At 36.3% G+C, this 23,221-nt stretch overlaps 1 protein-coding gene across 2 annotated transcripts in view; it reads right to left on the bottom strand.

The window, feature by feature from the left end:
- The window catches only part of pds5b (PDS5 cohesin associated factor B), a 100,468-nt gene that overhangs the window by 18,877 nt on the left and 58,370 nt on the right, over positions 1-23,221 (bottom strand). For both annotated transcript variants that reach the window (XM_003219158.4, XM_016992609.2), the window contains exons 14-22: positions 22,703-22,784; positions 11,852-11,900; positions 10,639-10,778; positions 10,444-10,559; positions 9,106-9,211; positions 7,754-7,914; positions 6,256-6,379; positions 5,859-6,017; positions 5,016-5,084 (exon numbers count right to left, since the gene is read on the bottom strand). In XM_003219158.4, the coding sequence (XP_003219206.1) occupies positions 5,016-5,084; positions 5,859-6,017; positions 6,256-6,379; positions 7,754-7,914; positions 9,106-9,211; positions 10,444-10,559; positions 10,639-10,778; positions 11,852-11,900; positions 22,703-22,784 (1,006 nt within the window). The remainder of the gene's footprint in view (positions 1-5,015; positions 5,085-5,858; positions 6,018-6,255; positions 6,380-7,753; positions 7,915-9,105; positions 9,212-10,443; positions 10,560-10,638; positions 10,779-11,851; positions 11,901-22,702; positions 22,785-23,221) is intronic.

Genomic DNA, 23,221 nt, shown 5'->3' with positions numbered 1-23,221 from the left:
TTCTGTCCCTGTGATTGGCTTTTGAAAAATGTGGCTTGTTGTGGAAACAAAGGTTGGTGAGAAAGCTTCAGTTGAGACACCTTTCCCCCATGATAACCCTTTCAGGAATGAATTTCCCTTCCAAGGGGTAGATTTCTCTCACTTCCTGTTGTCTCATCCCCATTCTTAACTATGGGTCATTTGTAAGTTAGATGTTTATAAGTTAGGGACTGCCTTTGTATGTGGTGATCTGGGTGGGTGGTCAGGAAGGAGGCGGTATGTGTGTGTGTAGTTTCTAGGCTTTTGAGCCAGTAAACTGAAATTGAGGAAACCTCTCACTCTGGGGTCATATCCATCCTAAAATGTCCCAAAACAAATACTGGGTTTGTGCAATATTGTAATTTTATTGTAAATATTGTAAACTTTATTTTTAACCCGCCCTCTCTCCCTGGAAAGACTCATGGTGGCCATGGTTGCCCATGCCTTAGTTACATTCCATTTGGATTACTGCAATGCACTCTACGTGGGGCTGCCTTTGAAGATAGTTCGGAAGTTTCAACTGGTTCAGAGATCTGCAGCCAGATTACTAACTGGAATAAAACTATTGTTAATGGTTTTAATCCTAATTTTTTGTCTTTTTAATGTTTATGTCTGGAAATTTAATTTTTGTAATGTTATTGTTTGATTTTCATGGTAATGTCTTTATTATGGCACTGAATGTTTGCCATTGCTTGTTGGAAACCGCCCTGAGTCCCCATGGGGACATAGGTCGGGATATAAATAAAGTTTATTAATACTGTAATATTATTATATACCTCCTAAAAATTCCATTCAAATCCTAATCTGATTTGCAAAGGTTTTAGTAAGCATTCTCTACATACTAATTTTTGTTGTTAAAACCCACTGCTAGAAAGATCTAACATAGAGAGGATCAAAGTTTTCAATTTGCTCTTCTAACCTAATATTAGTTTTTGTAATTATTCAAAGCCATCACAGAACATTGTAACTCTATAAATGCTGACGTAACCTTAACATAGCGATAAAACACTACCAATGGATTGTGATACAAAGAGCCCTGAGGAAACACACAGAACAGACTTTTTAAATGTAGGTCAGGAATCTTTTCTTGCCTTCGGATGACCCATATTCCTTCTGCATAAAGTGGCCATACTCTACATGCCAGCAGTAAATAGAGGCAAATCCAAACTAGGCAAAGGTAGAAATACTCCTTTAAAAGATGCAGCTACGGCCAAGCAAGTCCATCATATGACTATCATGTAGTTTGTAAATGTGAGTGCTCCGCTAATTTATATCTTACTGATATTCAAAACAAGAGAACAGGTGCTCTTCTAATAAATATCTTTCAAGATGGATGCATGCAATTAAGGGTTCTTTTTTTCTGGATTACATAATTCTAACACAATGAAAGCTCTTTTCTTCCATGATAAATGGAATGAAAGATTTATCTGCATTAGTGAACCATAGATGAAGTTTGAAAAAAGGTTTGAATCCATTTCATTTTAGCATTTGTGAAGAAGAAAGGCTTTCTGTTTTATTTATTACTATTATATTGCATATGTTTACAAATAAGGAACTCAGTCATGATTTAATTCTTCAACATGGTAAATTACACTCTTTCTTAATAGCCACTACTTGATTTATCACATGCATCTTGCTAGGAAATATATTCTGTCTTCTCATAGTTCCAGAGGAAGTATTTTCAGTTTAGATTACTCAGCTAGGCAACGGAACAATGTACTCGATAAAATAGCCTCAGGATGAACTTCTATGGTACCCAAATAAGTGATTTCACAATTAAGGACCCGGGTAGGATACTGATAGATAGTTTCAAGTAGTAAGTAAGTAAGTAAGTAAAACTTTATTTCTGTCCCACCTTATCTCCCCCAAGGGGACTCAGGGCAGCTCACAACATAAAAGGCAAACATTCAATGCCATAAATGTGATGACTCATGGGCCATGTAGTCCCGTTCCTAGTACTATTGTGGCAGATGAAGAGGACAGCTTGGGTTTCCCACCGTTTCAGCCAGAATTGGAGCCCTTGCACCTGCAAGATGTTTGCCCACAAGAAGTCAGCCAAACAAGCCTTGAGCAGAAATCTCCCCCGTTTTCTTGCCGGGATAATTATAATCGAGATAGAGGCGCTAGGGAGGCGAATCGCAGAAGCGCCAGAATTGCTGCCAGACAATTAGCTGATTAAGCCTGTTTCCCTTGGGAAATCTTAAGGAGTCATGCATCTGGACACAGTATGGGTTTCATTTCTTGTTCCCCAGGGAAAGTGTTCCTTGGCGGGAAAACAAGATCCTATATAGGTGTTTAACCGCAAGGGAATCCTTGCGGAGTCAATTCGTCAGCTTCGGAAGTGAGATCGTGTGTGGACTACGCTACTCCTGTTCCTTGTTTCCAGGACCTTGTTCTTGTTCCAACCCTGCCTTGTTCCACGGACCTTGCCACGGACCTCGCCACGGACCCTGTTCTCGTCTCTTGCTTCTTGTTGCCTCGAATCAAGCCTTGTTTGCCAAGAATCTATTTTGCTCTCCAGCCTTTTTGTCAAGCTCCATTGGACTAAAGGACCCTGTCATTTCCCCACACTTTGCTCGGCAAAGTGTGTGTTTCGGTTATTGGATTATAACTTTGGACTCTAATATCTCATATTGGACATTAATTTCCTGGACTATATTTGACCTTTCTTGAAAGGTCTACTTCTGAACTTTATTCTTCACCTGTTTTTATTGACTTTATATATTCCTATAATAAAGATATTAGATAGATCCTGGTCTCTGCGCATGGTTATTGGTGCTCTGCAGCCTGGGTCTTGACAATAAAATACAATAATAAATCAAACAAATACAGATAAGCACTCAAAAAACAATAACAAATTACACAATGTCAATAAAAACAGAGTTAAAAGTCATGTCCATATTCCCAGAATTGGATGGACTGGAAGATTTAGAATCCCAGGAAGTAATTTAAGTACAAATAAAGCAATGAAGAGAAGGTATATGAAAAGACGAGAAAAAATGTTCCACAACCACCACCTTTTCTTTCTCTTGCCAATCTGCCTGGCTCTCTCGTTTTGTAGCTTCCTCTAAGTCCCTCTCTGCTTACAGCTCTCTTGGGTGAATCCTCTAAACTCTAGCAGACAGGAAATGCTGCAGGCAAGGTGTGACACCATTCCTAAATGACAGCCCTTCACTTCCTTGTAACTCATGTTCAAAGGAGAAACCTCTACATCACTTCTGCTGTCTTGCAACTTCTGCATTCCAGGTCTTGGCCTTCAGAACCAGTCAATGGCCCTTTATTGGCCTTTTGGTTCATCCCCACACTGCAGAGGCATTAAATTACTCCTAAGACCTGGAAGTTGGGAACGAGGGAAGGTAGCCCCTCTGGTGAAACCAAACCTTCCACAATAAGGAATCTGATACATTTAGTTAAATGTTAGCTTATATTTTTATACTCTCCTATTTGCAATCAAACAAATTCTTTCTTTCTTTAAAAATAAATCTAACATAACAGTGGTGATTTTAAATACATTGCAGTTCTATTTTTTTATATATATATATAATATAATTTGCTCTCAATAAAATGATATCAAGACATGTTACACATCTATCATCCAGTAAGCTGTTAGTCAATACATTATCAAAATAGTCAGTTGTATCAAAAAATCTAGCTCTGGTATGAACAGCACACAAAGGAGAGGGAGAGGAGAGGTGCAGAAGAGAGAGAGACCACAACACAAAAAAAGGAATGTATAGCCATCAATTCTTTCTTCACAACCTGAAAATTAGGCTATGAAAACTTTGTAGTATCAGTTGCATTTACCCATACCAGAACTTAAAAGATCAACCAGCTTTCTTTGTATATCATCAAGCAAAAAATCAAGGACAGGGTTGCTGGAAATATACAAAGCAATGTGTGAGAATTATACCTCACAACCTCTGAGGATGCCTGCCATAGGTGTGGGCGAAACGTCAGGAGAGAATACTTCTAGAACATGGCCATACAGCCCGGAAAACATACAACAACCCTGTAAGAATTATCTTTTTCTGAGATTGGAAGCTTTAAAATTTCAGCCATGTCTACAAGCAATGTCTACTAGTCCCTGCAAATAAAGATTTACTTTACACAACAACTGCAAAGATAAAACGCCGCCAAAAACAGCAAAAAAGGACTGCAATAAAATGCATGCAAATAACGAACTATTCAGGCACTATTATAGAAAAAGAAACCTTACATTGTTCCTATTGTAAAGCATTTTTCTACTTTGATAAGAATTATGTTACATTCCAGAATATCTAAATGCTTCATAATAAAAGCAGTTTTCAGCCCCAAGTATGTTTCAATAAACAGAGACAAAAAACACAAGATAATTAAAGTAAAACTAACAATGATTTTTAAAAAAAAAATCTAACCCACTGACTTCCAATTCCCTCCCGCAATTAAAATTCACTAATGGGGACCAACCTACCAGCAACCTCACTTCAGCTTCTCTGCATTACAGTTTGCCAAAAGGAAAAAAAAAACAACAAAGACTAGGTTTTTTCTTTTCTCTGTGTGTTACATTGGTTTGGACAAAAAGGCACTCTAAAATACAAGATTCAATTGGTTTGGAATAATATTTTAACCCCAGAAGATATCTGTTTATAGAAAGGAAACTGTACATGGCAAGTTGCTGAAATATGGGGATGCTTATTAGTATTTCACAAATAAGAATGTCCTAGGTTCACTACACCAGATGTCTACTTTTACAGAAAACTCTGAACCAAAATATGAATTTAGGATCTTAAAATGACTCTCTCCCAAGTACACATTTTAAAGGAGGAAATTGAAAGTGTAAGTCACAGAAATTTAGTCTTTGGTCTGCAAACTAATCAAGATGAATCTGCCATGTCCTATCTCAGAAGAAAAATACAAGTGGAAGGCTATGAACAGTAGACTTAAAATCAACATGTAAGGCAGAGAAATATATGCTACAGTCAATATATTATATAAATAAAGGCTTTAAAATTACTTACCTTTACAAGAGTCTCAGGAGAAACTTCTTCATCTGGTACCCATAGTTTAGTTGTCTTTTTTCCTGGCATCTGAACAGAGCAATATTATTTGTTATTTGTTTATAAACATTGAGAAAACATTTTATTTTTAAGCAAGTCATTCTTAGTTTTTCTGCCAGTAGAAATAAACACCAGTATATCAGTTCTATATGCAGACAGTGCCCTAGTTACAAACACCCGACTTACAAAGGACTCATAGTTCAGAACGGGAGTGAGACAACAGGAAATGAGACAAATCTACCCCCCAGAATAGAAATTCACTCCTGCAAGAGTTATCATGAGGAAAAGATGTCTCAACTGAATCTTTTGCACTAATCCTTGTTTCCAAAACAAGTCAGTTTTTTTCAAAATCCAGTTACCACAGGGACAGAAAGTGAGGTGGAGCTTCTGAACAGGGACAGAGACCGCAAAATAAATACCACAGGTCTTGTTTGTAATTTGGGGATAGCATTAGAAATAAGGCAATATATGAACTGGTGCATAGAGAACAAAAAATAATGCATTACCAAGAATGCAGTAAGCATGTGTATTATGTAATGCTCAGAGAATATCTATAACAGCAAATGTTGAATGAAGAAAAAAAGTTTGATTTTAATAAAATGGAACAGCAACAAGAGAGATGAAATATCCAATATAACACTGAAGGACTTTTATCTTTATGTTTTGCTTAACCCGAATTTGGGAAGGTTTAAATAATTTTGTTACTCAGATAGATTTACTTTAACAGGATGAGAACTACATAATCACATTCTATGCTATTATATGAAGACACACATATCTTGTGAAAATTCAAAAAGCTCTTACCCTGTCAGTCATTAACACGTCTTTAACAATAAAGGTAGCCACTAAAGATTTCAATGGGGCAGCAAACTGATCAGGTGCCAACAAAGCTATATGGCCAATGGAAATCAGAGGTGTAATCAGATGTTCAAGGTTGCTAGGATCAAGACTCTTATGCAGTGGCTAAAAAGGAAATACAGACACTGAATATAAATGAAAGCCAATACTGAGATCCACATAGCTGTTTTAGTACATTAAAATACTTTAACTTTTAAAAACAATTGAGATAACCCACCCATCAAATATTTTTAAGAAGCAAAATTTAAATATTTGAACGAATCACACAACCATTGTATTTTCTGTCACACCAAACAAGCTGTATAGGACAATATAAGTAGAATATACAACTTTAAGAAATTACCTCAAATATCTGTGCAAATTGTGTTTCTTTGCTGGAAAATATTGCATGGATACAATGAATAGCATATTTGGCTTGACGAGGTGGTCCTTTTTTAGCTTTATGATGTAATACTGGAAGCAAAGCTCTAAAAAGAAATGTAACAATTTCAATAAATCTTTGCATGTCTATGTATTGACAATAGTTACAAATATAGCAACTGAAATATGTACAGTGCTCCCTCGCTAATTCGCGGTCCAGGTTCCACGGATTCGCTGTTTCCCTTCCGGCCTGCCCTCCCCTCACAGGCACAAAAGGACTCAGTTTGAGGCACGTGACCCAGCCCGTGCTTCCTCCTCAGCCGCCTGCAGGCAGCGCCAGTAGACCCTGCCTGCGTCTCATCGCCTCAGGAACAACAAGAAATACAGTACAGTATGTTAAAAGAGGAAAAGAGGGAAGGAGGGAGGCTATATTTATTGAAATAAATTGAGTGCCGCTACTTCGCAGTTTTTCACCTGGAACCTAACACCCGCGAAAAGTGAGGGCACACTGTACACAAATGTGCAGAAATGTAAAATATTTACAGACTGTGAATAAATAGAATTCTCCTCAGACCACAGTCCCCCCCAGTCACCCCCCATAACACATAATTGGATGCCTTTTTACTTCTCCTTATAGGCTGTAGATGCACATTAAATTTGTAGTTACAATTCTGAAAAACCTTGGAATTCTCAGATAATTTCACAAATATAAACAGAACATGTATATTCAATTTTTATCAAAATTTATAATCTGCCTTTCTAAAATATTTTCATTCAGGCACTTTACATGTGAAGTCCAACTTCTTCACCATTAAACATGATCAGAAGTTTCAACAATCCAGCCTCAAGATTAGTGGCTGATTTTTTAAAAAATGACTATTTCAAATGAGATATGCTTTTCTGTTCAAGTAAAATCATTTCAACTTATTTTCAGTTTTATACATGCAGTAACAAAAACAGATGAACACCTGAGAAACAAAGAGATACTGAATTATTTGTACTTTTCTCCAGCAATCATATTGTGAGAAATACATACATCTCAGTAATCTGAACAATAAGATTTCTTGAAAGTGGAAACTGACAAAGAATTGATTGCTTTATTAACAGGAAGAAGCAACCCTCTCAACAAAGAAGCAAACAAACAACAAACAACAAAACCTCAAAACACCTCATGAGGACAGCAGGGGCAACAGTGAAGGGAGGGGAAATCACATGGAGGAAAAACCCATACTCATTCCCATGTCTTTGCACTAACGTCTGGTGGTAGTACTTTATAACTGTGTTGACATAATACCAACAAATGACTTCAAGCTTTGTTCACAGTCTCTAAAGTATAGTGAAAGCCATGAGGCAGTTCAATCCAATCAAAAACAATGCACCTTTAATTAATTTTAAGGAAATGTAATTTTTGCTCAGTATTTCTAACTTTTTGTATAGTATAACGAAGTACAGTATATTATATCTTGATGTATTTAACTCACGATCTGATATGGGTAAAGTCCTCTTCAATTTTGCTTCCTGTGTTCTTGAAAATTTGCAGTGCAGCTTCAGCTACCTTTTCATCATCCATTTTTAGACAAGCCAGAAGGGATTCAAAAGTTTCAGCTGAATGGAACGAGATAGGGTGTGTAAACGAAAGGACCTGCAAAATAATAAGTCTCTTTTAAAATGACTTTAAAATTGACTTTTTCAGCTGCTACATCACACTGTCAGCTCATGTTCAGTGTATTGTTTACGAAGACTCCAAGATCTTTCTCACATGGACTGTTGTCAGGCCAGGCATCACCCATTTTGTATCTTTGCATTTCATTTTTTTCTGCCTAAGTGTAGTACTGTATCTTACATTTGTCCTTGCTGAATATGCCCAGAGAATATGGCTAAAATATTATTTCTGTACCAACTAAGTTACAGCATCAAAATTAGAGTGCATGCAAATTATTTTATATGTATTGATCATAACAGACATCTAAGCCTACTATCACAGCACCCCATTAGCCAGATTGTTTAAAAAAATCCATTGGTTCATACAGAAGTATGATTTTTTTTTTCAATACCACAGAATATGCTCCAATATGAGTTCTTACTTTAATAAAATTTCATTCACACCAGATGGTATCTATTAGCAACAGTACCAAGACCCTAAGTGATCTCAATACTCAATGATCAATCAGGACATTAACAAAACTGGTAAGCCGGGCAGCCAGAAAATATTCAAAAGACACTGGGAAACCATTTGGGTTTTAGGCCTACAGGCCCTAAAGCAAGAGTGAAGGTAGGGCCCACAGTCACATATGTCCCCACCTTTTGTGGTTTCCTAAAGATTCCTGTCTCTACCAAGCCCCAAACTTTCTAAATTGTTTTTGATTCAAACAAAAGCTGAAAACATCAATTTCTGCTACAGGTGTTCAGGACCAAAACCTAGGTTTATGGCCAAAAAGACGATAGACAACCCACCACCAATGCATAGAAATGAAAAATTACTTCAACCATAATTGCCTATCTGTTCCCTAGAATCTCTAAGCAGACCATCCTAATAGCTTCTGTAGTGGTCAGAGGCTGACGTAAAACACCAAACTACATAATGGATTGATTATTATAAAAGACATATTTCAGATTTTCCTTCAGGATCTTCTTCACCACCATCTCAGATGAAGTAACGTAGCATGTTTAGAAAGAAAGATAAATAGACAGACAGACAAAGCTTAAAGAGTGACTTTTCTAACTATAATTTGAAACATATGAATAGATACACTATGTATACACTATCAAAACTATTATCACAACAATTTTTTTTTTCAAATTGAAGATCTTTTTTCAAATTGAAGATCTTTACCTTAAGCAATTCAAGACCTGCTCTAATTGCCAGATCAGTAGGTACACCTTCATCTTCATCATCTGCTGTTCCATCTATAGATTTGTTCACTTGTTTAATGAGAGCACTAACATAAAAAAGATTAATATTTATCAGTGGCAATTTTATAAATCATTTCTTGATCACACTGATACATCATCATACTTTTTTTCTTCATAATATGACATACATGGGATGGACTTTGTCCTTCTTAAAAAATTAATGGCAAAACTTCATTATACACCTCTGACCGAATGTAAACACTAATTACTATGTTTAATTTTTTAGGCCAAATGCTTTCTCCTGCTTTTATATTTTTCACCCTGAGGCAAAGCTGTCATGCTTTTCTTGACAAGACAAATTCACAAGTGGTTGGCCTTAGCTTTCCTCTGAAGCTGAGAGAACGTAACATGCTTTGCTTTCAACAACAGTCAAACTGTATGTACTCTGGTATAAGGAAATAGTAAGAGTCAGTGAGGTGTCTTGGTCTGATATTGGACATGAAGGCACACAACAACCAATGGTAATTATTAATCTTCAAGCCTAATAGCAGTGAGAAGCTTTTCTGGACAATTTTTTTCCTCATCTACAGTTATATCCTTGGAACAAGACTATGTATAGAATTCCAAAGAATTCAAGGTGGTGGAAATGATAGCAACCAGCCAAACCAAAGAATTCCTCTTTTGTTGATACTGCCAGAACTCTTTCCCACTTCTTTCAAGCTAGTGGTGTAGTGGTTTGAGGATCATACTGTAGACCAGAGGTCTTAACCTGTGGGTCCCCAGGTGTTTTGGCCTACAACTCCCAGAAATCCCAGCCAGTTTACCAGCTGTCAGAATTTCTGGGAGTTAGGGGCCAAAACATCTGGGGACCCACAGGTTGAGAACCACTGCTTTAGAAAACAGGAGGCAAATCCCTGCTCAGTCATGGAATCCACTAGGTGACATAGAGAAGTAACACTCCCTTAAACTCAGAGGAAAGCCAAGGTAAACCTTCTCTGAACAAATCTTACCAAGAAAACTTCTAAGTCAGAAACAACTTGACAGCACGCAACAACCAACAACCGAGAGATGCCTACTGTCACCATAAACAATCCCCAACCACATTAAATGCATTTGTTACATCCACATTAAATGCATTTGTTACATCCACAATCCAAAAATTGCCCAAACTCATGCCTGCTTCAAAGAAAAAGATTGTTTCAGCTCCAATTATGATTTTAATGTAAATATTAAAGCAGAGAAAAACTAAAACTTATCAGCAACTTGGACTATTTGATATCATCTACTGGTACTGTTTGCCCCAAGTGAAAAGGTATACCTGATAGATTCTGTATCAATATGCACAGGTGCTATCCGCTCCAGAAGGAACTTTATCATTTCCAAGAATGGGTTTGTAGGTTGCTTAGGATTTCCTAACTTCTTTGTAATTTCTCGCTGCAATATTGATGCAAATATATTAACAGAGAAATAATACAATAACCAAAAGCAATGATATATTTACACCTGTTCTTACCACACATCCTTCAGCTTGTTTGCATGAACAAGTTGGGCTAACAAGCATTTCCAGCTGGTGCCGTATTTTGTCGTCATCTTCCAGAACTTGAGTAAATTTCTTCATGAAATCCTGTGCTTTGCCAGGATCTGGCAAATTTCCTTTAAGTATTAAAGAGAAATTTATTCACAGCTTTAAAAAGTGCTAGGAAAACCAATCTCAACGGCTCTAATTCAAACATTATTGCTGGATATAAACTGGAGTTAGGAAGAGAAGGATTCATTACATGTTTTGTGAGCTAGCTTTGTACTCCATTCTGCTTCCCTTGTTTTCCATTTTAAATATGAAGCCCCTGTAAAATTGATTTCCAACATTAATTTTTAGGACTGGGAAATGAGTACTCTAGATACTCATTTATGAGCCTAGAAATTTTAATAAAAAATCAACGCACAAAAAGTAGATCAGCTTATTTATGGGCATGTGTGAAAACTATACTTTAACTCTGAAAAAAAAGGAACCATACTCTTCTCTGGGTAGAGTGGGAAAAGACAAGAGCTTAGTCTCTCCTGGGAGAACCTAAAAGAAGCAATGCTCCCCTCTGCTCCCTTTGATGTGACACCACTTCTGGCTTTTTAAAATACCTGGACGGAGAAATGGTAGCAGCGTCCAGGGGTGACACTGATGCTTTCCCCTCTCCACGTAATGATCCTTGAGATTCACATCATATAAAAATCCGAAATTTTGGTTCAAAACCTGCCCTCAATTTAAACGTGATGTTGACTTATATACAGTAGTTTACAACATCTGCCTAATTCTTTTTTTCACTTTATTCACCCCATGTCATTACAAATCCATTATCATATCAAGATTCCTTTCTGCACTGTATTTTATCAACTCACACTATTGGGTCTAGGAATCAACTTTCAAATTGAAAGTTGAAAACTGCATAATGTACTGCAGTCTGTACAAACCCCAGTAGTCTCTTTTATGGATTATGTCAAACAAATATGGTTCCGATCCTAAAAATAAGATTGCCTCCTAGTCCCATCTTTCAAATCAACCAGAAACTGTATCAATATTTCTTTTACACAACTTCTAATTCATTTTAAAACTTGCTGAGTTGACACTTCGTCAAAGTCAAGTAGTTCTTTAATCAACTGCTCAATACTAAAAGATTAACAAGGAATTAATTCTTGTCCAAATTTTATGCTTAAGAACATTGTTTAAAACTTACTTGTTATCACCATCACTTTTGAAAAAATAGCTTTACTGCTAGCATCTGTCTGGAAATTAAGAGAATAACTTTTAATACAAATACTTTATTATGTTATTAAGCTAAGCTAAAATAATAGCCAGACTAATTACTATTAATGGATGAATATATTACAATTGTACAGAAGTACAGATACTAAGAGATTTCATCTTATTCAATTTTTAAATATGAATAAAATACTGTATTTGCATTTTCAGAATCCAGCCAAAATTCAATTAGCCTTTAATATCTGCATTTCTCCAATTTTGAATTATAGTTCTCGAGTCAAAAATGTATTACAGTGTAAATAATGGATACTTAAGCAGCTCAAATATGGTGAAAGTAATAAATGATGAAATACTAACAATACTTGTTCATAAGGGACTAACTAGATTATGGCAATATTAAGTAAATTTAAATATTTTTGGTGAAACACTAGCAGCAATTAAGCAAGATACATTTCATTATTAAAATCCATTTTTTCTGGCAACAGTAAAGTTATCACTGCCAGCAGAAAATATGAGGAATAGCTATATACTGTAGCTATACCTGCACCACAACAAACCCATGTTTATTTATACACTGGATCATCACAATTAAAATGTTCTTGAAAATCAATATCTAAGCTAGTTCTAGCTTCAGAAGACATACTGAATTAATCACTGTATGGTAAGCCAAGACTTATAGAAAACATATTAATTCAACAGGCCTAATATACGATTCACAAACTGATTTGGACCTTAGATATTATTGTTCTACAAAAAATAAATTAAAATGCCAAAGTTTAAACTTTTTTTAGCCACATAATGCATTCCACAGAAGTAAAAAAGACCGAGCAAGTTAGAACCAATCTGTGGATGGTCTTATGGTCTTTAATAGAAACCCATAATCTACTCTGAATTGTTTACCAGAGTAATTGTTTCTTAGGGCTCCATGTTTATCCTCTGGTGTGCAATTTCCTCTGACAGTATTATCATCATGTTCTATATTATTAAAAGGCAGTGCTGTGAACAGATATGCTGAAGCACATACATTGATGTTACTGCCATTTAATAATGTGGGCCATGCCCATTCATGTTTCTTCATATATGAGTGGGATCCCAAAACCTAACCTTCAGATAGCCCCATAAGCACACTGTACTAAAACACAATAAAATTTATTGGGATTTCATGCATTCATTTACGAAAAAAGACAAGGCTCTCCAAAATACTAGTTTTCGGACAGTTCCATAAACTTTTCAGTTCTCATCTTAAAAATAAGCTAGAGATTGTAGAATACTTTTCACTATGCAATTTCATAGTTCTGTTCCAGCATGCAACACAGTTGCCATCTTTGTAATAACACATCGGTCTTTCCAATTCGTATTTAAAATTGTGGCAATAATATTTAATTATTATAAGAATATCTCCATATTAATTGCATATTTACTTGCCTACAAGTAAAGAAAATATTAATTGCATGCCTGAAATTGATAAATGAGGATGCCTCCTTAACCAGAGTACTGGAGATATTATTATAAAACAGTATTTATTGCAACAATTTAAATATTATTTGATGGGATTGATATCAAAAATCATCTGGGAATAGTTCCATTCCTCATCCACCACAATTTGTAGAATTTTTCTTGTCCAATTTTGAGGCAAGGATTGAGCTATCCTGTATCTCACAGTATTTCTCTAACTATAAAAGACAGAGTAGGTATATTGCTGACTATAACTGGTAAAGTTCTGGAGCACAGTTCAACCTGCAGAAAAGCTTGAACAATTCAGACCTATAATTAAGTGGAAATAAAATCCAATACTGCTCTTGGGAGTCTGTCAAGTTCCCTTCTGTAAAGTCTTCCAGGGGATTAAACACAAACGAGACAATTTCTTGGAATTAAGCTCTTCTCCTTATCAGAAAAAGCAGGCAGCATAAGGCACTGATTACCTGTCAGAATTTTGCATAATCTGTTTTTAAAGGTTCTCAGATAGATAACTTATTTAGATAAAACAATGTGTGGATCACAGGTTATTTTAAAGTTACCAGTAAATGGTTTTGCTATACTTTCTCTATTGTTAATTTAAATCTGTATGTTGGTGGCTGTTTTAATATGTTTACTATTAATTTTCTATGGAATCTTTGGAAAATTACTTGTACTATGAAGGTAACTTGGAAGTTTCCTAAATAGAATTGGACTACATGATTAACCCCCCCCCCCCCCCCAGAGTTCTCTATAGTGACTTCTGGATCAGTTTTGCTGGATGTTTTTTATTTGCTGGAGTGGATGACTTGGATACAGTTCCCCAGCTCATCATATCTAGAAGGGAAGGAAATAACATCTGGGATTCGGATATTGAAAACATCTTGTTTGATAGAAGGACTGACCCCCTAATGCTTAAAATAATTAGAATGTGATCCTATCTGACTAAACAAATTTGGACATGACAAATCTTAGCAGTTATAGGTCAGTGTCTAACATCTATTCATGGTCAGCTCCAGCCAAACTGTGATGAAACTCGTCTTCTTGACCTATTTTAGTTATGAGTTACACATGATTTTAGAAGAGAATATTACTTGGTTGATACGTATGTCAGATCACCCTTGCTGAGGTAGCTGTGGGGGGGGGGGGGGGGGGAGAGTCTGTTGATTATTTTGGATTTCTCAGTGATTTTTCACTAGTCTTAACCACTGTATCATTCTGGATGGGAGGCTATCAATGAATACTAGTTGCTGTAGCATATATTTAAGAGGAAGGAAGTGGAAAAACCATCTCTGAATATTCCTTACCTAAGAAAACTATTAAACTCATGGGATCAATGTAATTCAACAGGTGGCAAATGGCATTCTGGACAGGCTGTCCAAGATTTCAAAGCAATTCTTCTACCTCTTATTTGAATGTGTGGCTCCAAATAAGCATTACTCAACTCCAAAACTTTGCTCTAAAGTCTGTTTTTTTACTTTATGCTGTTTATCACTGATTCCTATAACACTCTTCAATTTGCTGTGAGCATATTTACAAAACAGCTGCTATATGGGCAATCAAACACTTTTTTTAGAAGGCAAATTGAGGAGAATTTTACTCGGTCAAGACCGTAAGCAATAGACTGTGATGGGGTTTCTGACCTTTGGGTTTTCTAAATAGCTGTGTCTGACCAAACAATTCACTTATTTCATTATAACAAATCACTTGTTTTACAGATAGCAAACGCAATCTTAGGCCATACTTCTACCCTTCAGTCACATACATCAAATCAATCAAGCAACGTAACAGACACATACCAGGCAGACAACATAGCCCCTTGCTCTCCTCCAGCCCATCTCTCCCCTACAAGTATACCATATTTCATTACATAGCAGTTCTCACCACATAACAATCACACACCCCTTTTGTGGAAGACGAAGTGGGATGTTCAAAGATAAGCCAAGTTTTTCAGCCCTTTTTTTTTTTTGAGCTGAAAAAGCCTCCCTCGGCTTATAATAGAGTCAAGGCAGGACATAGGGAGCCTGGAGGCCATTGCTTGTAATATATGATATATTTCTGTCTCCTCTTCCCCTTCCTTAACAGTGTTTTTCAGTCAAAAGGGAGGGGAGGAGGGAAAAGAGATACATTTTATGTCCTCCTTGTTTGTATGGCTCTCTTTCAAATCCACCCAATTTACTGGCTTTTTGTGTGTGTATCTAAATGTATTAGCTTTCCCAAGCTAATGTTTTTGTTCCCTTGGAAATGTTCACTGACCTTTGCAAGCCTATAGACCAGTGATTCCCAAGTGGGTGCTACCACCCCCGGTGGGCGCTGGAGCAATTCAGGGGGGCAGTGATGGCACCTATTAGGACACAGAGGCAGGGCCAGAGGAGGGGCGAGGCCTCTTCCCAAATGCTGGAGACAGGGCTGAGCACCTGAGGCGCCTGTTAGGACACACAGGGGGCGGAGCTAGAGGAGTGGGTGTGGCTTCTTCCCAAGAGCTTGAGACAGGGCTGAGAATCTATACCTCTTCTGAGGCGCTTGTTGGGACACAGAGGGCAGAGCTAGGGAATGGAGCAGGGCCGCCTTCCAAGAACCCGAGACAGAGCTGAGCCTCTGTACCTCTCTTGAGAGGCCTTTTAAGATTAAAGAGCAGGGCTAGGGGTGGGGGTGGGGCCTCTTCCCAAGAGCCTCTGTATACCTCCCCTGAGGTGCATGTTAGAACACAGGGGCGGAGTATAGAGGTCCAGCCCCATCAGGCACTTGGGAAGAGGCCCTGCCCCCCCTCTAGCCCCACCCCCTGTGTCCTGGCAGGCGCCACAGGACAGGGATAGAAGCTCAGCCCTGCCTCAGAGCTCATAACTCTGCCCATCCCAGTCCTGGCCGCCCATTTATGGCCTCGCCTACCTCCTCCTCCCAGCCCTGAATCTTGGACTGGGGAGAGGCTCAGCCTCTTGAACAGGAAACACGCCCACCCCTCTAAGCCACGCCCCCCTTTCCAGGGGGTGCTGACTAATATTTTTTCTGGAAAGGGGACGTAGGCCAAATAGTTTGGGAACCACTGCTATAGACCTAAAACGATGTTTTTATATATGCATGTTTCTCCTGGAGTCTTTGCAAACCATATATATCCATTAATCTTATAAAAGCCTTTCTCCTGAAATATTTGTTTATCTCTCCTACAAATATATGAGCATTTTCCCTCAAGCCTTTGCAACCCCTATGTACCTATATATCTATAGCTATCTATTTATATACATTAATAGTATATATGAATTTTCCCCTCATATGTTTGCAGGTCTTTGCAAATCCTATATACATATAGATATCTAGAGATTTCCATGTGTATCTGTATCTATATGTATACATTTTTATATATAGGGCTTGCAAATATTGCAGGGGAAATGCACACACACACACACACACACACACACATATATAGAGAGAGAGATGTCTATAGATATATAAGGCTTGCAAATATTGCACGAGGGAAATGCACATATAGAGAAAGGATTTGCAAACGTTTCAGGGGAAAATGCATATGTGAAATTAGTATATATCATTATAGATCTATATCTAGCTCTGCATTGTTTATAGGCACTGAATGTTTGCCTGTTACTATGTAGGAAGCCAGTCTGAGTCCCCATGAAGAGATAGGGTAGGATACAAATGAAGTATTATTATTATTATTATTATTATTATTATTATTATTATTATTACTATTACTATTACCATTATCATTATGTTATTGTTGATACCATACTGTTTTTGTTGACCCTGCTTTTCCACTTACAGAGCTAGTTTACTGTTTTTATTTGAAATACAGCAAATATTCAAAGACATTTAACCTACTGATGCCTCAATTAATGTAATTTTATTGGTATCTATTTTAATTTTGAAATTTATCAATAGCTGCTGCATTTCCCAACCTCGGCTTATACTCGAGTCAATACATTTTCCCAGTTTTTTGGGATAAAATTAGGTGCCTCAGCTCATATTCGGGTTGGTTTATTCTCAAGTACAGTAGAGTCTCACTTATCCAACACTCGTTTATCCAACGTTCTGGATTATCCAACGCATTTTTGTAGTCAATGTTTTCAATATATCGTGATATTTTGGTGCTAAATTCATAAATACAGTAATTACTACATAGCATTTCTGCGTATTGAACTACTTTTTCTGCCAAATTTGTTGTCTAACATGATGTTTTGGTGCTTCATTTGTAAAATCATAACCTAATTTGATGTTTAATAGGCTTTTCCTTAATGCCTCCTTATTATCCAACATATTCGCTTATCCAACATTCTGCCGGCCCGTTTATGTTGGATAAGTGAGACTCTACTGTATATACATCATTCCATTGCACCATTCCATTCCATTCTGTTTTACTGAGAGCTCACCTAGAATATCGTGTCTAATTCTAGAATCCTGAATTTAAAAAGGATAATGATAAACTAGAATTAATCTCTTTCTTTGGATCCTTTCAACAACAAAAAAGACTTGACAGCTACCTGCCGGAGATGCTCTAGCTGGATTTCCTGCATGTGGGAGGAGTGTATGTGTGTGCACTCAATGGCCTGTGAGGTAACTGGAGCAGTTCTCCAACTCTTATTCCAGAAACCACGTCTTTCACTCGGGTAATCCCACCAGTGCAATCAATCATGAGGGTACTTCTAAAGATAAATTCACAACTGTGGGACTTCTATGTTTCAACCTATAAATATAAAGACTTTCATAGTGCTTTCATAGACTTTCAATTATCAAAAGTTAGAGCTTTCCCTGATCCTCATCCCTATCACAATGAAAAGAGAAAGTTCTTCCTCCTGCCTATGCTGTATGACCCCAATTGTGGGAAGAATCTAAATACTCTGAAGGTACAGTATCTATGAGGATTTATGCAACTCTGTCCCCCATGGACACTACCTATCCATATTCAATGGCACTGTCACAGACACCTTGTCTGAATCCAAGCTCTCAGACAGAGTATTTCAGGATGCTAAAAGTGTATAAAAACAACCAGTGTTTATTTACAGAGGCTAAATGCATCAAAATAGACTAAATATTATATTTAATACACCACACATTCTTTTACACTGTTCTCAACTTAACTTAGACGCATGATACCAAACCCACAACCAAAACTCTCTTCTCTCATTCTCCAGCCCCAGTCTAACTAAAACTCGGTCTAACAAAAAACATTGTCATTCACTAACTATCACTCACCAGCCTATGCAAATCTCCTCAAACATTCCACCAATCATTCCATTCTTTCTCCAATCCCAGCAGCTCCTTACATTATACTCTCCTATACAACCAATAAATCAAACAGCATTTTCAAATACCAATCCATGACATCACAGGGGGCCCTCTATAATTCTGTGAGTCAAGAGGAGAGAAATCAAATTGACAACAAGTCAAGAAATCAAGCTCTATCAGGACTGAAGAAAGCCACAGAAGACTAAACTATGTTTAGACTATAGAAGATCAAGAGTTGACATGATAACCATCTTTAAATATTTTAGTAACGTTGTCATGTATAACATTGCTACTCAGAGTGCGGCTTCATAGACTACTGTCATCACATAAGCCAATGCCTAGTCTGTGGTGGGCTTCCAGGAAAGAGATACAACTGTAACTATTGTAACCAATCAGCATAAATACAGTACTTGTTAACAGAAAGGAACTTCCTCCTAAACATTTTTTAAAAAAACATTTCCTGATGTTAAAAGCTCTTTGGCATTGGACAAACTATCTCAGAAACCTTTGCTGGTGATTTTTAAACAGGGGCCACCACTCAGAGCTGTCTTAGTGATAAAATTCTGCATGGTCAGTAGACTTGACTAGATTGGATCCTTCTAATGCCATGATTCTTTGGGCATTTACCCAGGTGAATTATGTTCAGTTGGTTTGAGAAGAATTCAATCTGAACAACAAGATTTGCAGTTTTTGAGCAATATGCTATTTACAGTATTTGCATAAATTTGATGCAGCAGCATTTATCTTGCTCTGATGCACAGGAATGATTTTGAGAATGTCCTATAAAGTTTAGGTATTTCAAAATAAGACTTAACAGCTAGGTAGGCCTGGGTGATTTAATATTACCCCTGTGAGGAGGAGTCTATTCAAACACTTCTAGTTAAATTGTGCTGGTCATAGCTTTTAAAGCTCTTAATTACTTGAAACCAGCGTATCTGAAACACTCTGAAGAAAGCTGATCAATGAAACACACTAGAGGACATAGATTCATCGGGACAACTTTTAAATAAAATCCATGAATAATAAAATCTTCAAAAATCAAAACCACAAAAACTGAGGGACAAATGTACTCTGTAATTTCAACATTTTTATTTTGTCTTTATGTAATGTGTATTTTTGAGTTATATGCATTTATTCTCACATGAATTTTTTGTTATTATGGAAATTTGTATCCTGCAAACTATTATTTTGTTTTGCTTCTAATTTTATTTCCCTACTTTATTTTATAAGCCAACAGAGAACTATATAACTGAGTGGCTACTTAATAACATTGAATAATCAAAAATAGCCACCACCATATGCTGTGGTCCCCATTATTTATAGAGTATAAAATTTTATTATCCTGAATTCATGATCAATCAATTACATTGGATGTTTCCAACTTTTAGTGTTCATAAAGAGGAAATAATTACTGTAGTCAATGTTTCCATAACGTAGGAGGAAGGATTTCTGAAATGTATGTTGGAAATAGTAGCCTTCCACTATTTGTTTGTTAATTATATATTTGCTAACCTGTATTGTATGTATATGTTGATTTGCGGGTTTGACTGTACCTCTTTGGTGTGGGAGAGGCTACAGACATGTGACTGTACTGAGCATGTTCAGACTCAAGACTCCATTTTGTTTTTCGGTATGCAATAGACCTCAGTGGAGGTGGATGCAAGTGTGTTCTTGGACTTCAATGGAATCAGTTTGCTTTTAGACCTTAGTGGAGGAGGATACATGTGTGATTATGGCAGCAGTCGGCATTAGACCTCAGTGGAGATGAATGCATGTATGCTTATGGACTTCAGTGAGTACAATTATACTTTGGATTATGGACTCTTTATTAAGAATGATACTCTGTATTCACAAAACAGAGAAACCACATTCTATCTATAAATAAACTTGTTATGTGCCTGCATGGTGAATTAATACAATATGTTTGTGAGTAAACAAGATATGTTAGTTTCCAAAGAAGACATTGTTTTTGGTCTCTGGGTGCATATTTTAAACTAAGAGGTTTCAAGGGAGTGTATGTCTTTTGGGCAACTGCAACTGAAATACTTAAAAGAAACAACTTTAAAATTCTGCTAACCAAATACATTTTGTAGTGACATGTCTTTGTTTCCTGGCTGTTCAAAGACATGGTTCCTCAGTTTAACAGCTAAGTTACCTGTGTGCCATTACATGAATGTTTGTGAATATCACTTGTTCAAGAGGTTGATTTCTAACAAGGTTATCCTTTTCTTGACTAGTGGTTTTCAAAAAGGTCTAGATGTTCATGGAGATTCATATTTGCCAAACGGATACATCATTTTTCCTTTTCAGTAAGGTTATGATTGCCTTTTTTTTTTTCAAAAGATGATGCACCGAGAGTGGGTGCAGTTATTTCCAAAAATTGCTTGGAAATGCATAATTCCATTTTTTGGAGGGGGAGGGGCGTGTATGTACCTCCAACTTATAGTGATAGACTTATAGTGATCACATAGATTCCATAGGGTTTTCCTAGGCAATTGAGAGATGGTTTTGAAGTTCCTTATTTTGAAATTTAACCTACAGCACCTGGCATTCATTGGTCTCCCATCCAAGTACTAATCAGAATTCACCCTACTTAGCTTCTAAAATCAAACAGAATCTAGTGCCTTTGGTAAATAATAATCATTGTGAAGTATTTATCTAAAGATCTGGACACAATTTTCAGAAACAAAGTTCACGAATGAAAAGAACCACCATAGCAGCTAATTCACATGTCTGAACAATACAACAATAAAATTACGATAAAGTATTAGGAAACTTATATGTTTGCAGCATAATGATAAAATATAACTTTACAACCAGATGATTATTGGAGGCATTATTTCTTTAAACCAATTTTATTTTATTTTTAAATAGCATTCCTTATGAAGAAATGAGTAAAAATCACAAATTCAGCTTAATGTTTGCATTATAAAAGAGTCTGAAAAGATCTGAAATAGAACTGACAGCCTCCATCACTGTTGTTGTTGTCAAGTCAACCTCAACTCATGGTGGTCTTATAAATTAAAAATCTCCAAGTCATCATATCATCAACTACGCTACTCAGGTCTAGCATGGCTTTCTTCATTGAGTCTGTCCATCTGTGATATGGTTTTCCTCTTTCTCTACTGCCTACTACCTTATCATCATTGTCTTTTCTAATGAGTCATGTTTTCTCATAATATGGTCAAAATACAACAGTCTCAGTTCAATCATCTTAATTTCTAGGAAGTGTTCAGCCTAATTTGCCCATCTAGTGCCCATTAATTTGTCTTTTTGGCTGTGCACGGTATCATTAGAACTCTTCTCTAGCACCACATTCCAGCTAAGCTGATTTTCTTTTTATCAGTTTTCATCACTGTTCAGCTTTCACAACCATATATCAAAATTTGAAATGTGATGGCATTGACAATCCCATATTTAGTATTCAAATATGTAGCTTTATGCTTCAGGATCTTGTCTTTTTACAAATGTATTTCTCATAGTAAATAGAAAAACCAAAGAGCTTCAAAACCACAAGAGGGAGCTTTTCTAATAAAAAGGATCTGAACATCTGTGAGGTACTTTCAAGTGGATGTATACTTATTTAAAATATAATATTGATTTGGAATGTAACACATACATCTCAATAGCCAGCTACCTTGTAAGCCAATTTCTGTTCACATTATAAAATAAACCAAAAATAATGCTAAATTTATTTTCTGACTTCAGTTACAGCATTCCTAAATATATTAAACCAGTATCAATTAAAACTGTTTAGTTAAAAAGTTCTCATCTTTTATTAACCTAATGGAATATTTTAAACATGTTTCTAAATTATCTAAAATGGAACTTTAATTTTACCTCTTTATTTTATTTATTGCTTTTATTTATTGCTTTATTGCTTTTCAACTTTAGATAAACATGGAATATTGGGATTTCCATGGAGTCAAATTTACAATTTTGAAAAGAAACCAGCAGTAAATTTATATGAACTGTGCATATAAAAAAAAAAGCAGTAACTACTGTTTTTCATTTTTAATGAAAAAATATCACCACTGTCATCCTGAAATTAAAAACAAAATAAAAATCTTAAAACGAAGTCTTAAACTAATTATTTGACTCTATGCACAAAATGTAAAAAGAAAATACTTACTTTGGGTTGCTTTATTAAATCAACCAAATCCTTGACTTGGTGCCGCAGAAGGTTTTGACACTTCCACATTTCGTTCAGTGCCCTGATAGTTAAAAATAAGTTAACAAATAAGTAACATAATACTAATGGTCACAGTATCATGGTATACATTGTGAAAAAGTGCCAAGAAACAATTCAGTCAGATATGAACCTTCAAAATCAACTAACTACAAATGATATATTGAAAATATTATGAATTCATCTCCATATGAACCAATTTATCCTGAGTCCTGCAGAGCATGTGGTAAATCTTCACATATTTTGGGCAGCAAACTAGTTCAACAAGGGCTAAAGAGGTAAGACAATAAAAAACCGTCAAACCTGACATCAATTGTAAGGCTAACCTCATTTTCAGAGCCTTTAAAAAACAAAAAGCATGCCTTATAATCAGTGAAATACACTAATAGTTTCAATTCTTTTTTGTAGCAGTGCCAACTCATCTCACTACATTTTAGAAATACTTTGATGGCTTCAGAATAT

The sequence above is a fragment of the Anolis carolinensis genome, chromosome 3 (genome assembly GCF_035594765.1).
Source record: "Anolis carolinensis isolate JA03-04 chromosome 3, rAnoCar3.1.pri, whole genome shotgun sequence".
In the NCBI taxonomy this organism is placed as follows: Eukaryota; Metazoa; Chordata; class Lepidosauria; order Squamata; family Dactyloidae; genus Anolis; species Anolis carolinensis.
This window is presented reverse-complemented; position numbering and strand designations above follow the sequence as displayed.